The 17,843-nt window shown below is 52.3% G+C and overlaps 1 protein-coding gene across 2 annotated transcripts in view; it reads right to left on the reverse strand.

Moving 5' to 3' along the window:
• The window catches only part of LOC133114521 (myosin-9-like), a 55,457-nt gene that overhangs the window by 34,142 nt on the left and 3,472 nt on the right, over positions 1 to 17,843 (reverse strand). For both annotated transcript variants that reach the window (XM_061224003.1, XM_061224002.1), the window contains exon 2: positions 1,452 to 1,783. In XM_061224003.1, the coding sequence (XP_061079987.1) occupies positions 1,452 to 1,778 (327 nt within the window). In that variant the 5' untranslated portion in view covers positions 1,779 to 1,783. The remainder of the gene's footprint in view (positions 1 to 1,451; positions 1,784 to 17,843) is intronic.

Raw genomic sequence — 17,843 nt, forward strand, 5'->3', positions numbered from 1 at the left:
CGCTGCGGCAAAAGACTGCCGATATCTGAAATCAGGGGCTTCAGAACAGGGAGAATCTAAACAAAATGGCCTCTTAAGGTTTCAAGCCAGAAATCCCCAAAGCAAACTGAGCTCCACTTGCAGAAGCTGCAGGAACAAGACCAGCTCCAGAGACCAAAATAGAGAGGATACATTTTTTTTGTGTGCCAGAGACGACAGGATTCTGGGCGGAGATGTTCGGGTCAGGAGTGGGCAGAACAGCCGCCTCCCACCCCAGGCTCTCCACTTCCCCAATCTGCTGAAGCCGGGCGGGCGAGAGACCCAGCGTCACCGGGGAGAAGCTCAGTCACCCAGGCCCCACCCATCCTCTGACACTTCCCACCGGGGCGAGAGGAAGTGACGGGGGCGAGGTCCCGCTCAAGAAGCCCCGCCCATGAGCCCCACACTCTTCACTCCCATATCTTCAACACAACAAAGCCCTAAAAATGTTTCTTTTTTTACTCCACCGTGCACTACTTTGGTGAAAGAAAGAGCGGCCATTTTGCTTGAACCCTCATCCTTCCACCCTCCTCCCCACCGTGCAGCCCGCCCCCCCCTCTCTCTCTCTCGCGCTGGGCCGTCGGGGCGGTGTGGAGGCCCGGGTTTTGGGCCCTACGCACGCGGAGGGCGGGGTGAGCGCCACCAATTACCCGTCAACAATAACACAACGCCACACGATTTACATTCCACATGCAGCCCCGATCCAACAGCAACATCACCCCCCACACCCCTGCCTTCTCCTCCGCCACTCCTCCCTCCCTCCCTCCCTCCCTCCCTCCTGCACTCACTGCCTCCCGCTCGGCAGGGGAGCATTGTTCCCAGCAGTTTCCTGTTTACAGCACATTGTGAAAACAGGAGGAGGGAGAGGGAGAGAGAGAGAGAGAGAGAGAGAGAGAGAGGGAGAGAGGGAGGGAGAGAGGGAGCAGCTCTCCACCCCTCCCCACCACACAGGGACCCCCAACACTGCCCTCGGACAGCTGGGGGAGGGTGTATGGTGTACTCTCACAGATAAGGTCGGAGTAGAGATGGGGTACAGTAGGGGTATGTGGTGCAATAGGGGTTGGGGTTAGGGTTAGGGGTACAGTAGGAGTGGGGTACAGTCTGGGTATGGTGTAGCAGTGGGGTACAGTAGGGGTATGTGGTGCAATAGGGGTTGGGGTTAGGGGTACAGTAGGAGTGGGGTACAGTCTGGGTATGGTGTAGTAGGGGTTGCGGTGCAGTAGGGGTTATGGTTAGGGGTGTAGGGTGTAGTAGGTGTGGGGTACAGTAGGGTTAGGGGTGTAGTAGGAGTGGGGTACAGTAGGGTTAGGGGTTAGGGGTACAGTCTGGGTATGGTGTAGTAGGGGTTGCGGTGCAGTAGGGGGTAGGGTTAGGGGTACAATAGGGGCAGGGGTACAGTAGGGTTAGGGGCACAGTCGGGGCAGGTGACTCACATAGATGAGGCCGGAGTAGTATCGCTCCTTCAGGTTGTGCAGGACCGAGGCCTCGTTCAGGCAGGTGAGCTCGGCCATGTCCTCCACCTTGCTGAACTTGGGCGGGTTCATCTTCTGGATGTCGTCCTTGTTGACCTTCACCTTCTTGCCGGAGTCGGCCAGCTCCACCACGCACTCGTCCCCGTGCTCCTCCTTCACCGAGCCCGTCTCGAAGCCCAGCCGCTCCGACGGCACCCACACCAGCTTCTTGGAGGCCCAGTCGGCCTGGGCCAGCGGGTTGTTGACCAGGTTGCGGTCCACGTACAGGAACCTATCTGCGTCCGACATGGTTGCTGCGGGAGAGGGGGGAGGAACGTCAATCAGGCGCTTAAAATTTTTTTTTTTAAAGGCCCGTTTATTTCAGATTTTTGTCTTTTTGTATTATTATTATTTTTTTTTAAATAGGTCATTAATCAAGCCAGAAAACTCAGGTCAAGGCAGGAAAACCACGCCTCTGTGATCGCTGGGTGTACCGTTCCCAGAAACACACAGCACGGGAACGGGCGTGGGTCTGTGCATGTGTGTGGATGTGTGTGGGTGCGTGCGTGCGTGTGCGTGCGTGTGGGTGCGTGCGTGTGGATGCGTGCGTGTGTGTGTGGGTGGATGCACATGTATGTGTGTGGATGAGTGTGGGTGCACATGTATGGGTCTGTGCGTGTGTGTATGTGCATACATTCATAAACTGTGAATTGGGTTCTTTAAGGCCTCCTCGCAGGGATAACATGCACTGGCACCTTCTTGCACCCTCTCTTCCTGGCAAGTTTGCAACCATTCCACACGCTTTAGATTCAGATTAATGGACAAAAATAGCGATTTTATCCATTTGAAATGAAATCCACAGGGGGAAGCGTGCAGAAAGGCACTGCATGCGCGTGTGTGAGTGGGCATGTACGCGCCTGCAGGATGGGCTCTGGAGCAGGGGGAGCAGGAGGCGGTGTGGGTGGGCCCGGCCCACAGCCAGGGGCCCTGAGCGGAGTTTAAAAAGGCGTGCAGGTGTAGGCAGAGGTGCAGGTGCAGGCGCAGACACAGGTGCACACGCAGGTACAGGTGCAGACACCTGCTCACGGGCCGCTGCGTTTCGGAGTCCCGCCCGGGGGGACGGGCGGGGGGGGCGCTGGCACCCCGCCGCGGAGACAGCCGCTCGGCGGGAAAAACCGGAATTTCGCAGGAGAGAGAGCGCCGTTACGCAACCCCGGCGAGCCTGAACACAGTGAGCGCGATTCCCGAGAACAAAACCTGTTACCTGTTACCCATTACACCTGTCAGCAGCGCAGGCCCCGGGGGGCCAGCGAGAGACCGGGCCCCCAGCGAGAGACCGGCCCCCAGCCCGACGCCGCGGAAATGAGCTCATATTAAAACAGCCCGCCTGCACTGCAGCCTCATATGATTTATCAGCAGGAATATGCACTGGAGGACGGGGCGAGGGACGGGGCGAGGGACGGGGCGAGGGACGGGGCGAGGGACGGGGCGAGGGACGGGGCGAGGGACGGGGCCAGGGACGGGGCCAGGGACGGGGCCAGGGACGGGGCCAGGGACGGGGCCAGGGACGGGGCCGGGGGACGGGGCCGGGGGACGGGGCCGGGGACGGGGCCGGGGACGGGGCCAGGGGCAGGGGCCAGGACGGGGCCAGGACGGGTGCGGGGGCAGGGGCCAGGACGGGGCCAGGACGGGGCCAGGACGGGGCCAGGACGGGGCCAGGACGGGGCCAGGACGGGTGCGGGGGCAGGGGCAGGGGCCAGGACGGGGCCAGGACGGGGCCAGGGGCAGGGGCATCAGAAACTGTGTCACTGGCCCAGTACTTTCTCATGTATTTATAGGTGCAGGTAGGGATGCATTTCATCTACCAAAGGGGCTTCACCTTTTGTTCCAGAAGAACAAATTTAAAATACAAATTCAAAAACTACTCCTCGCTTTTCTCAAACTGGAAAGGAAAGGGAAACTGTTCTCACAACACTGCAGCGAAGCCGTTGCAATGTTAGAACATTGACAAAACATTCCAGGAACATTGACAAAACATTTTTTGCATTTTTTGTTTTTTTAAGAAATTGTGTAAACTCAACCCTGGCTCACCAACATATTTTCCTTCCCGTTTGGAAATAAGCCTGCTGTACAACAGCCCACCCACACCCTGCGGCCGAAGGGCCGCAGCCCTCCTACACGCCCCCCGCAGGGGACACGGGGTACTGCAGGAGAACGCTAGCACTAACGGGAGGGGGAGTGACACTGCCCGTCCGTAGACCCGGGTCCTTCAACAGAGAGTTTCTCTCTCCCCACTAGGGAGTTTGTTAGCTCTTGCGATCTGGGGGCTCAGGGCTGGTACTCCCCCTCTCTTACTCTGCAGAGTGTCTTTGTGACAGTCCTGTGTGAAAAGCGCCATACAAACAGGACGGAAAATGAGCACAAGGACTCGACTTTTTTTTTTTTTTTTTTTTTTTACAGACTACTTTCAGGGGGAAGTTGAGCAGACAATGACACAACGGCACATTCCCACTTACCAGAGTGCCATCTATCCATCCAGACAACAACATCCATCCAGGCAAATCTCAACAAAACTAATCTTGATATTCGCGGCAGATCATCCGGATAACACGGACCACAACTGGCCCCTAACTTTTAGCGGTTTCGAAGTGGGCCGCCGGTTAGCCGTGGACGTCCACAGCTTCACGCAGTTTCACCGAAAACCACTTTCTACGGAGTACAGCGACGGCGTACGTCCGTCCGTCTGAAACCCTCCGCCGAAGCAAGCCAGCCCGCTGCGGCACGGTGTCGGCACCGTCTCAAAACATCGCTCAAGATCGCTCTAATGTTGACACAGGGCCCCTGCATCTCGGCCGGGCTCGCTTCAGGCTCTGCGCGGATACACGCAGTCGGCGTGCTGTGCAGAAAGTGATCTTCAGTGAAACTCTGCGCATGTTTGTGAGTAAACCATAAACCATGGCATATTTGGAAGATGTTGCTGCCGAGTTCTTTTTTAATGTAAGATGTTGGGAGCTTTGAGGCCACAGAAGTTGCAGCCTGTTGCATCAGGGTGAGCTGCAGTGGATATCCAGGAAACTCTGCAAATCTTTCAGCCTGGATAGGCAGTACTCCGGGAAGTGAAAACCGACCTGAATTTAATGTTTGGGTGAACTGCCCCTTTAAAACAAAGCGAGAACGAGCAGGATCGCACGGCTGCATGAGAACAGAACTACTTTCTTTCAGGCATTTTTAGCATGCAAACACAGGGCATGGTTTCATTTCTTTTTTTAAGCTGAACTTGAATTTATGTTTAGACCAACTAAGACCAAACTCAAACCGTATTCAGTTTCATCACAGACTTCGCTTCTGCATTACCCTGCATCACAGATTAATCGATTTACTTCAGAGGCACTTTGTAGACCGTGTGGAGTCAGTGAATCGCTGGATTCTCAGCAGATTAAGACCCGCGGAACAAAGGGAAAGAGTAAATGCCCGTTAATATGCGAGATCAAATATGTGCTCAGAATGTTCTTAACTCAACATTCTACTGCTGATGATGTAACAATCACTATATGGTCATAGTTCTAGAACACGGGGGGGGGGGGGGGGGGGGGGACAACATTCCAAACAAACCAGCAGTCCAAAGGGTTAAAAACAAAACTCACACAGGCATTTTTGAAAACCATTAATGATTTATACAACCAGTGGAGGCATTTGTGGCATTCCAAACAGCTTGTAGCCTTTTACAGCCACAGAAAAAGAAGCAACTTTTGACCATGACTTCATAGCTTTGAAAAACTTACGAAAAGGTGTGCAGAAAATGGGTAAAAAAAGCCTATTATTCTGCTATACATTGTGATACAACTAATCATTATTCTTGCAACTTCCTTGTGACGTTGTTAAAGCACATTCAGGAGCTCCTCAGAGATCACAGTATTCAACGTAACGGAAGCTGAACAACTGTGGAATTCCAAAATTGAACACTACATCTGTGGAATGTACATAACACAGGATACATAATCCAAAGTCTAAGGTGGCACAGAAATATTTACAATGAACATTATCTAAAAGGTATAAAGTCTTGACTCAAAACCTTGACAATCTTCTGATATGAACAAAAACCAAAGAGAGAGAGAGCTCAGTCAACTGGTCATTCAAATGCTACTGAAGGGAATTATGAAGGTAAATAAGGCTTCATGACAAAATGCATAAATATATCACATACAACTTGAAGGGTGTTGCTGAGGCAGAGCTGTGAAAATGACAGATGATGGTTCAAAACCCATCGCTTTCTTGGAGACCCAGCAGACTCAGTTTCCAAATCTCAACCACCGCCATCTCAGTCACGGGACTGGGCTGTGATTCTGCAGAATGCAGGGGCAGCACACTGCAAATCCCCTGATATAACAAGGTGTGAGTTGACCGCTTGCTTCACAGCAAGACGCTAACAGAGGGGGGGGGGAGTGGGGATATGAATTCCTCCGGTTCGTGTTGTCGGGAGGATGCGGTCGTTCGACGCGGCCGCTGGACCGTGAAACGCCAGGCTGCAGCTGCCGGTCCGGTCCGGTCCAGGCCAAGCATGGGTCACGTGACCCGGGGAGAGATTAGCTCGGGAGACAGAGGGAGCGACGCTTCAAATCACAGGGAGCGGAGCTACGACTCACTGGAACCAATCGAAACCGAGGAGCTTCTCCTTCCGGAGCGCGCCATTGGTTGAAATTGGCGAGTGACGGGAGCGGTTGGCGGGTTTAATGGCCGTCTGTCAGCACGGTGGGGAGAGCCGCGGGAGGACCGGGCCCGTTAACGTTGAGCGGAGAGGTGGGGGAATGCGACCCCATGCTTCTCACGACCCCCCTGACCCCCACAGCTGAGATCCATCACCCGCCCCCACCCCACCCTTAGCCTTCCTCCAACTGCCCCCCACCCCCCCCCCCTCCATTTCCTGTGATATAACATTGGGCATCCTCACTCCCCACTTCAGACGCCACCCCAACCCCAACCCCAACACTCAGAGCAACATCGCAGTGGCTCCCAGCCTCACTCCTTTCTGTTTATCCAGTCTTCCAGAGTCACATTCCTCCCATTCCCTCTCTATCAAGGAGAAAGCAGGACCCCAAGGAGAGGGGGAGAGAGGGGGGGGTGGGGGGTGGGGGCAAACACAGAGAGAGAGGGCGGGAGAGAGAGGGAAGGAGGGAAAAGAAAGGCGGAGAGAGAGAGGGAGAGAGAGGACAAACACAGAGAGAGGGAGGGGGAGAAAGAGGGGGGGGGAGAACATGCAAGAGCCACAGAGGCTGAAAATATTCCAGAGTTCCCTGCTTTCCCACTCGTATTCCCAGCAGCGGTTCTGTGCCCTCGCGTTCACAGCTCTGCCTCGGTCAGAGGGGATGAAGTCCTCATGATAAATCAACGTCACTGGGGGGCCAAGAATAGTCCCAGAGAATAATGCATTCGGTCTGCGTGCTTCTGCACAGAGACGGCCGTATGGAGCCGGTCATTTAACCAGCTTCAGCAACACAGAGCCTGTCATTTAACCAGCTTCAGAAACACGGAGTCGGTCATTTAACCAGCTTCAGAAACACGGAGCTGGTCATTTAACCAGCTTCAGAAACACGGAGTCGGTCATTTAACCAGCTTCAGAAACACGGAGTCGGTCATTTAACCAGCTTCAGAAACACAGAGCCTGTCATTTAACCAGCTTCAGAAACACGGAGCTGGTCATTTAACCAGCTTCAGAAACACGGAGTCGGTCATTTAACCAGCTTCAGAAACACGGAGCCGGTCATTTAACCAGCTTCAGAAACACGGAGCCGGTCATTTAACCAGCTTCAGAAACACGGAGCCGGTCATTTAACCAGCTTCAGAAACACGGAGCAGGTCATTTAACCAGCTTCAGAAACACGGAGTCGGTCATTTAACCAGCTTCAGAAACACGGAGTCGGTCATTTAACCAGCTTCAGAAACACGGAGTCGGTCCTTTAACCAGCTTCAGAAACACGGAGCCGGTCATTTAACCAGCTTCAGAAACACGGAGCCGGTAATTTAACCAGCTTCAGAAACACGGAGCCGGTCATTTAACCAGCTTCAGAAACACGGAGTCGGTCATTTAACCAGCTTCAGAAACACGGAGTCGGTCCTTTAACCAGCTTCAGAAACACGGAGTCGGTCATTTAACCAGCTTCAGAAACACGGAGCCGGTCATTTAACCAGCTTCAGAAACACGGAGCCGGTCATTTAACCAGCTTCAGAAACACGGAGCCGGTCATTTAACCAGCTTCAGAAACACGGAGCCGGTCATTTAACCAGCTTCAGAAACACGGAGCCGGTCATTTAACCAGCTTCAGAAACACGGAGCCGGGCTGAGCCTCCAGCAGCAGGGTCTCAGACAGAGGACGTTCCTACAGAGACAGAGGACGTTCCTCCATGAAGCAGCGTAGAATCGGGCTGATGCGAGCGCGGCCCTCCCACACAGCTGAAGCCGCTGCGCTCCTCAGGAAGACGGGAGGCTCGAAGCGAACGCGCGTCAGGCACACACACGGCCGCCCGCGTCGGACCTCAGGGGGGTCACACGGAGCGCAGACGTACAGAGGCCAAGTTCGCCCGCACCTCCGTACAGCAGGAAGGCAGAAGGAACCGCCCGTGACGAAGAGCGGCACGCGAGATTTAATCGCCGTACGGACGGAGGCTGGACATTCCTGCCGCTTGATGAAAATGTGTCCGAGGGGCGTGATTGGCCAGCGAGCCAATCGAGCGTCCCGCACCAGGAGCGCCTCACGCCCGACCTTTGACCTCTGACTCAGATCTTCGCCCGCCGTGCAGTGCAGCGAAAATGGCGGGAACATTAATCTTTGGCGCACTCCTCCGCCTCCGACTCATTTCTGACAAGAGGTTTGGCCAAAACAGAAAATAAAAAATGCTATTTACAAAAAGGACATGCCAAACTATGGGATGAGCGATGGTCTATTTAACTGTAGCACGCTAGAGGATACTCGCTTATTCCTCCAAAATAAATATTGCAATTGGGGTGAGAAACTTCTACCATACACATTCTCATAAGTGTTTACTTCCCAAAGGAGCAATAAAAAAAACTTTAAAAACAAACTGCACAGACAAGCACATTGTAAATAACTTGGCTCTATGCTTAAATGAAGCACCGACAACAATTAATTTTTACTCAAACTGGAGTTATATTCTTTCTAGTAAAATGACACCAGGTTTTAAATGGTTTCACGAAAGAGTTCCGGTTAAAAACAAAGCTTCCACTGTCACTTCGATGCTTTTCAACTTTTCAACTGATGCAGAAGCAGGCGGGGAAAGAGGAAGAGAACTCACACACTCGCACACACACACACACACACGCACACACACACACGCACACACACACACGCACACACACACACGCACACACACACACACACACACGCACTCCAAATTCCTCTACCTTCTAACCACAGAACTCTCACTTTCGACTTTGCATGTGTGCTCAGACATGCACGAGACTTTCCTCTGCAAATGAAACGTACTCCTAATGACACGCTGCATAATTAACACACTTTTCAATAAAACTGATGAAAACCATCAAAAATCTAAACGTCAGTATGTCTATTGAATGGAAAAACAAATTAGAAGATTTTTTATTTATTTATTTATTTATTTTTTATTTCACTTAAGGAAACAGTGATGCACAAATAGCCCGTCCTGGTGGAACTTGGTCGGGGCATTAGGTTAGACACCAAATAACGGGGCCAAAAACAACGACAACAACGCAAGCTGCAGGAGGAGGAGGCGACGTGCACCGCTGCTGGGAAGAACGCGAGCACAAACGCAGGAAGTGACGCAACAGGAAACAGGAGGTGGGGAAAAACCCCAGGTGGCTCAATGGAGGAGAATTTGGGCTGGGAGCTCACCCATTATCCCAGTCCAGCCGCAGTGACTGCGCATTGTGGTCGGTCACCCCCCCCGCAAAGCACAAAGCACGGGGCTAGACCAACAGGACCGCTCCAACAACTAGACACAACAGTTTGACTCAGTACTGGGGCTGATGAAGGCTCAGCCATAGCCAGTCCTAATGGGCACACACTCAGACGGGGTGAAATTCCACCAGACGCCATTCAGGGTTTGGACTTGGACCGTTCCATTGGCTTACACCGTTTGGGGCAGGCAGAGGGGCTCAAAGCCCCCAAAAAATGCATCAGGGGAGCAGGATTTCCCTCAGGTAATAATAGCAGAGCAAAAAAGAAATTAATTTGAAAAAAATTTTAAAAAATATTCACAGATCGCCATAGAAGGAGGGGAAACAGACACTAACAGTCACTAACAAACCTGCCATTGTGCAGTGACGGTTTCACCAGCTCAGGGGTGTACTACACCAGGGTAATGCCCCGCCTCTCCACCTCACCCACCACCACCACCACCGCTGCTGCTGCTGCTGCCGCTTATGCTCTGAGGCACTTCCTCCTCCGCCCGCCGTGTCCCTGGGGGAACCCCTGGTCAGAACAGGGTTCCTATTTTCAGAACAAAAATAAAGGCCAGGCAGGGGAGAACTAAACTGCAGGCAGTCGAGGAACTTTGTAATTAAGTCATGAATGGACATTTCTGAAAGCGCTTAGCAGGAAGTGTGCTGTTCTCTGTGAGCGGCACTCCCACTGGGGAATGAGCCCGTGTGTTCACCAGGGGCGGTACCCACTCCTGTAGGGGGAGGAGGCGCGTGGGCCCTCCCTGTAGGAGAGGAGGCGCGTGGGCCCTCCCTGTAGGAGAGGAGGCGCGTGGGCGCTCCCTGTAGGAGAGGAGGCGCGTGGGCTCTCCCTGTAGGAGAGGAGGCGCGTGAGCCCTCCCTGTAGGAGAGGAGGCGCGTGGGCTCTCCCTGTAGGAGAGGAGGCGCGTGGGCGCTCCCTGTAGGAGAGGAGGCGCGTGGGCCCTCCCTGTAGGAGAGGAGGCGCGTGGGCGCTCCCTGTAGGAGAGGAGGCGCGTGGGCGCTCCCTGTAGGAGAGGAGGCGCCTGGGCGCTCCCAGTAGGGGGAGGTGGGGTAGCGTTTATCATGCCTTCTGCAGAGCATTTCCTCTCTAAATTCAGGGTCACATTCCTTCCCGGTCAGAGGAGACTCCAGCACAGGAACTCCCACTGTTCTGTTCCGTTACAGTTGATTAGACTAAGCAGGGGCCAATCCCCCCCCGGAGCAATGCGGGGGTAAAGGCCTTGCTCAAGGGACCAACATCTGTGCGGATCTTATCGCGGCTACACCGGGGCATGAATCACCGACCTTCCGGGTCCCAGTCACGCACCGTAACCACTAGGACGCAGGCTGGGAATCGAAACGCGAAGCGACAGTTTCTGCAAGGAGAACTCCGCTCCAGCAGGCACGGAGAGGGCCGCGGCCCTTTTCTGCTCCAGCGCACCCGCGATTCTGGAGCTGCGTGAAACAAAACAGGTGCGGAGCACATGGAGAGAAACGCGTCCAACGTGTGGAGATAAGACACGTTAAACAACAGCTTAACAAGCCATGTGTGCAACAGAGCAGGGCCAACGCAAACACTTCGCTGAAGCGCTGGGCTCTCTCGGGGGCGGGTGTGATGAATAGAAACGGTCCGTTACACCTCTGCCCGATGCAGGGCCGCTTTCAATCACGTTGTGTCAAAAACAAAAAAAAAAAAAGAAGTAGAACTCACAACCTGAAACGAACCCACTTCCTGTTTTAACTGAATCAGAATGGCCATCGCCTTCCTGTGTGAAAGCAGTAGCAGGAAGGGAGGTTTGGAAACGCATGCCTATCGGTGAGGGGTGGGGGTGGGGGCGGGTGTCGGCGTTCTGGCACTGTCAGCCCTCACCTTCAGCCCCACCTGGTGCCCATCACCACCACCCCCCACCAAACAGCCCTGACCACACCCCACCAGGACCCACTGCTACAGACTTACTCATTACTCACTTCTCCCAACATCCACTGCTACCCCGCCACACATTTCAAGCGCAGACTGAAGACCCATCTCTTCAGGTTACACCTTTCCCTCCCCAACTCACCACCATGATTAGCCTTAGACTGTAATGGCACTTATGTATAGATTGTATAAATATTGTATAGGTATTGTTATTTTTTGTATTCCAGCTGCAATTGTGGTATGCTAGTTTGAAAGTTGATTGTACTCTTAAAGGGTTCTGATTTTCTGCACGTTTACACTAGGACTCGGAACTGTACCGTCCTCTCAGGTCCTCTTCGCACTTGTTCTGGTGTTTAATTTGCACTTTGTTGTACGTCGCTCTGGATAAGAGCGTCTGCTAAATGCCACGTAATGTAATGTGAATGTAACATATGGCAACGGCGCAGAACCGTCGCGAAACACATGACCACAGCTGACGGAGTGACCGACACAGGACCGCAAAGGGGCGAGCGCGACCGCGAGCAGGGACTGGGCGCATGAGCATCATGAGGCCCTTCTTCCTCTTTTAAAAGGGAGGATGGGTGGAAACGGGTGTGGTGGTGGTGGTGGCACGGGGGCTGGCGGGGCAGACACTGAGAACTATTTATATATATATATTTTTTTTTTTTGCTATAACCCTTTAAGGTGCGAGGTCACAAATGTGCACTAGGAGCGTTCTGAACTGAACATTCTAATGCTGATGTCACAATCACTGCTGGCGACTAAAAGCAATGGAGTTCTAGAACACCAGCTTAGAATTTTTAGGAAACCATTCCATTTAAAAAAAAAAATAAAATTAAGTAAAAAACCTACTCGTTTCAGAGGGTTAAAACACTACATCTTACGTTTTTGCCAAAGATACCAGATAACGGCTCATGATATACGACTGTTGAATTAAAGCAGGATAAACTGGCCCCTTTCACCTGTAACTCACAAGAGTTTATATAACTAGACTGTCACGCACCCAAGCATCACAACCCCAGGCTCAGGCAAAAAAGCTTCACTGCGTACGCCAGTCCCCCCCCGCCCCCCCCCCCCCCCCCCCCTCCCCTCCCCTCCGGGGCAGATGCCGACCCTAAGCCCCCTGACGTACGGCGGTAAATCAGCGGTTCAAATGGCTCGCATTTTTTGGGCTCGGTAAGGAAGCGGAGAGGCTGGCGTGGACGTAAATCTCCCGAGCGCTACCGTGCCGAAATGTGGTTCCTATCGCTCGCCCGCATCCATCAAGTCTCCCGTAATCCTCAGACACAATTTAAAAAGGGGGGGGAACGAGGAGCAACGCGCTGGTGGCCCGCCAGCCAGGTGTCAGGCAGGCTTCGGCAGCATCTGGAGCCCCAGGACCAGCTGCCATCTGACTGTCAAGCAACTGGAGCACATTTTCACTGACGTTTCTATTCGCCAGTCTGGTTAAAACGCGATTTAACCGGCTCATCTGCAGGATTACGGCTTCGGGATGTCATTAGCAGAGGATGGAGAGCGTAATAAATGAGCCCCCATCAGGCATTAATAAGCGAGCCTGAAGAAATAATTATTAAAATGAAATCTCATATGAACCACGTTCTACACTCCTGAACAGGCTGGCATAAGGCCGTTTGTTTATGTGACATTTGGCCTGGTTTCCAAAAGCAGAGAAACGTCCCTGATAAGAACTGAAACTTAGAACTGAACGCTGGAAACATTGTTCCCCCCCTCCTCCATCTCCTCCACCACTTCCTTCTCTCCCTCTGCTTACCCAGGAAAGCACCAAGCCCAGCCCATTTCGCAAGGCAGATGAACAACCATTTTAGAACGGGCAATATTTCCTGGGAATCTCACCACTGATAAAGCTGAGCTCAGTATGTGACCTCACTCTTAACCCTTTGAAGAGTAGTTTTTTTTTTTTTTTTTCTCACAATTGACAATTCTAAGCGAGCGTTCTAGAACTCCACATTGCTTTCAATCAGCAGTAACGACTGTTACATCATCAGCATTAGAACGTCCACAGGTGAGAAGATTCCAATCACACAAAGTATGACCTCACACCTTCCAGAGTGGCGGACCAGTGAAAGGTGTGCCAAGCATCGCAGGATGAGGGCGCCAGCGACACTGCCCGAACGAAAGACGTACAGGAGGGGAAAAACTTCGCCAACTTCCCCAAGTGGGCGGTGCAGCTCAAAGGTCAGCGCGCAGACGTGTACCTGGGTGTTGGCAGGAGCGTGCCGCGTTGGGTAATAGCGAAAGGCATTAAGTCAACACCAGCCACACAGGTGCGCGGGCCACACGGTCAGCCCTGAGCAAAGTCTATCTGCTGACATAAAGGCACTGATAGGACACCCGCGATTGCCCACGAACTGGGGCCGCAGCTATCCCAGGGTGCATTGCTCAACCCTTATTGAGCACACACAGACACACACACACACTCTCTCTCTCTCTCTCTCTCACACACACACACACACACACACACACACACACACACACATCTCCCGCTCAGGGAACGGCCCTGACGGTGGCACAGCATGGCGACCACAGCACAGGAAATGACATCACCGGTCTGGAGTGTAGCCACGTACAGCCAGTGAGATCATATATGGCAAGAGAGAGAGAGGGAGGGAGAGGGAGAGGGAGGGAGGGAAACAAAGCAAGGTTCAATCCCCCCCGAATTCAATGTTATTGCTTAATGTTGCTTTATCACATCTGCACGGCTTGGACAACGTGCCGCACCAATAAATCCCCAAGAAGAACTGATAGTGAAAGAGATTAAACACCGAGAGAGAGGGGGGGGAGAGAAGGGGAGGAAGAAAGAGGCCAGAAAATAAGAGGGGAGAAAGAGAGGAAAGAAGGAAAAAGGGTAGTTGAAGTGTTTGCTGAAAGACAGCAGGGGAGCCCGGCCAACGAAATTGTCATTTGGGCCAGACAGAAAACTCACTTCGCTCCACGTAAACAGCCTGGAAATGAGACTGATGGGAATGTCGTGCCATTCAAATCGGACACGTCTCGTCCGCATTGGGCCGGCGTGCTTTCGCCCGTGCGTCATTCAGAAATCGCGTTTCGCCGCGCCACTTTGCAGGAGGGACGCGCCGGCACCGCATCCAGACCGGCTGGCCGAAGGCTACCAGGCACAGCGACACGGCAATGCTAATTGCGGTTAGCCGTTGCTAACCGCGTGCCAATGCTAACGCGGTCAGCCGTTGCTAAAGGCATGCCAATGCTAAAGGCATGCCAATGCTAACAGCGGTTAGCCGTTGCTAATGGCGTGCCAATGCTAACGGCGGTTAGCCGTTGCTAACGGCGTGCCAATGCTAACGGCGGTTAGCCGTTGCTAACGGCGTGCCAAAGCTAACGGGCAGTTGGCCGCTGTATCAGGGGCTGGGGGACGGGGAGGTGGGGCTGTGAGCTGGCAGGATAACCCCGCGCCCCGTCACTCAATGGCTCCTCTGTTAATAACAGAAACACAAATAAGGCCGAGACGGGCCGAGCGAACCGTAGAAGGGCCGAGACGACGGTAAGGTCTCCACCGCGGGCGCCTTTCCTGCTTCCTGCTTCTGGCCGCCGTACAGCCAGACTCCCCACTTACAGCCGCGCGAGTTTATTATCCTTTCTCTGATAAAGACGTCCGCGCCTGCCTGCCTGCCCGCCCGCCCGCCTGCTGTCCCAGAATCCAGGGGCGTTTCGCACGGCAGAAATAGAGCAGGGATCCGGTTCCGCTTTTCACCAGCGTCCACCTCACACGGAGGAGCCAGGGGCTGGATTCACTCAGCAGGATTACGGACTCAGCCGGATAACAGCACCCAGTGAAACCCAGGAGTCCGCCCAAATCCGGAACACGGACTGAAGCAAAAAGGTTTTATCCAGCGCAGTTATCCAGCTAACTCAGTATTGCTGCTATGTGAAATTCCCTACTGGATTACTGAATTAGCTGGATAAACTGCACCGAGTAAAACCTGGAACCCTCCCAAGTGTGGAACACGGACTGAACGAAAAATAGAGGTCCCGGGTTTTACTCAGTGCAGTTATCCAGTATTCCGGCTTTCTGAAATTCCCTACTGGACTACTCAGTTAGCTGGATAACTGCACCGAGTAAAACCTAGAGCGCAGTTATCCAGCTAAGTCAGAAATCCTGATTTGTGAAAGACCCCAGGACCTCAATGAGAGAAAAAATTAAATAAATAAAAAATAAATTCAAGCTTACATCCTTCACAGGAAATTTGCAAACCCCGTCACACATTTACAGTTATCAGAAGACCATAAAGCCCTGAGACTGGATATGACTTGTGTATCTCTCTGAGGCCAGGGGAAATGTGCAGATAGTACTGGGTGTGGCGGAGTATGTGGCCAGATTTATGCGGCTAAAGCTCACGGACCGGAGACACGGCAGTGATACTCTGCGAGACTCACAGAGCAACGCTCCTCACAGACCTGGGCGAAACACCCCTCAAGAGCCGGGGTTTAAAAATACGCACAGGGGTCAGGGAGACCAGGTGCACAGTCAACCCATATACAAATCCCCCAGTGCGGCTATGGGCTGGATACCACACCACAGCGCTTTCCATACCGGGGGCCCTTCTCCCCGAATGAATGGAAAAAAAATAAAAAATGAAAATACACACACCGTTTGCTCTCCTTAGGAAAAAAATACAGTCGGGCAGCCTGGAGCGTAGTGGTTAAGGTACATGACTGGGACCCAGAAGGGTTAGCGGTTCAAGCGCCGGTGTAGCCACAATAAGATTCGCACAGCTGTTGGGCCCTTGAACAAGGCCCTTAACCCCGCATTGCTCCTGGGAAGACTGCCCCCTGCTCAGTCTAATCAACTCACTTTGGGTAAAAGCTCCAGCTAAATGACAAATTATATTATTAAATATAATGCCACTGGGGAGTCTTAATCTGTATCGAAATCAACAGAATACAGAAGATATTTGGCGGGATATTCGGGTGAAATCAATTACCAAGCGACTGCCAGTACTGGTCGTAAAGGCTGTCAACAACAAGCTTCCCTTAATACAGCAGTATGAAGAAAACTCTGCGACTTCACACAATGTACTGCAATGTTAATCCGTCCATGTAAACCCACATTACATGGCAATTTGATGCACATAACGTTAGCTGGATTCACAGCACACTACAGTATAATAAGAAGTAGAACATCTGAAGTGGACGATGGTCAACATAAGCCAGACAGCCCCTACCCATAATGCACCAGGGCCAAGCGCAGTGGTGCCCAATCGTCACGCGCCACGGAGGGCCGAGAATACGCAGGTTTTCAGTCCAACCAATCGCGACATTTGCCAATTTCAGTAACCAATTCTCTCTAGTTCAGGGGTGTGGAACTGCAGTTCTGGAGGGCCACAGTGTCTGCGGGTATTTGTGGTTTCCTTTCAGTCAGAAGCTAAATAAGGCCTTGTGGACAAGGCGTGTGGACTCTTTAACCAACAAAAGCCCTTATACAGAGAGACCGTCGCATCCAGTCCGTTTCTGCAGCCAGCGAAGGAAGCAGTGGGCCGAAGTACCGGAACGGAGCGCATTTCGATAAATAACACTTCAGATTTGGTAGCATATCCCTTGCTTGCAATAACTGCATCAAGCCTGCAACCCACATGACATCACCAAACGGTTGCATTCTTCTTTTGTGATGCTTCTCTAGGCTCCTTTCAGCCTCTTCAATCCCCTCTTCAGGAGGTGAAATGCATCACTTTGGGGGGGGAGGTTAATCTTGGTCCCATCAGTCCATAAAACTTTGTTCCACAACATTTGTGGCTCATCGCCGTACTCTGCCAATTGTAATCTTGCCGTCCGATTCCTACGACTGAGGAGTGGTTTGCATCTTGTGGTACAGCCTCTGTATTGCTGCTCTCTAAGTCTTCTTCGAACGGTTGATTGAGATGCCTTCGCCCCTGCCCTGTGGAGATTGTTTTTGATGTCACTGACTGATGTTTTGGGGTTTTTCTTCACAGCGCTCACAATGTTTCTGTCATTAACTGCTGTTGTTTTCCTTGGTCGACCTGTTTGATGTTTGTTATTCAGTACGCCAGCGGGTTCTTTAGTTTTCAGGACATTCCGAATTATTGTGCAAGCTATCCCCAATGCTTGTGCAATGGGTCTGATCAATTTCCAAGCTTTTCTTAACCTCAAAATGACTTGCTTTTCTCCCAAAGACAGCTCTCTGGTCTTCATATTGGTTAATCTTTTCTAACACAAATGCAGTCTTCACAGGCAAAACCCAAGGCTAAAACCAAGTGTAGACATTCAGAACCATTTGTTCTATTGTTTAACCAATCTAACAGGACACATCTGGGCAACAAGAAACACTGGTCAGTCACGTGTTCCAATACTTTTGCTCACCAAAAAATTGGGTGGTCTGAAACAACTTTGATATGTTCAAACAAATCTAGATAAAAATACCAGGAAATAAAAGCTGAAATCCAGATGTCATCTCATGTACATCTTTTGACCTCAAACTCAACTGTCTTCAGTGTATAGCAAAAACAAAGGAACTAATCTTTCTGTTCCAATA

The sequence above is a fragment of the Conger conger genome, chromosome 16 (assembly GCF_963514075.1).
Source record: "Conger conger chromosome 16, fConCon1.1, whole genome shotgun sequence".
Taxonomy (NCBI): Eukaryota; Metazoa; Chordata; class Actinopteri; order Anguilliformes; family Congridae; genus Conger; species Conger conger.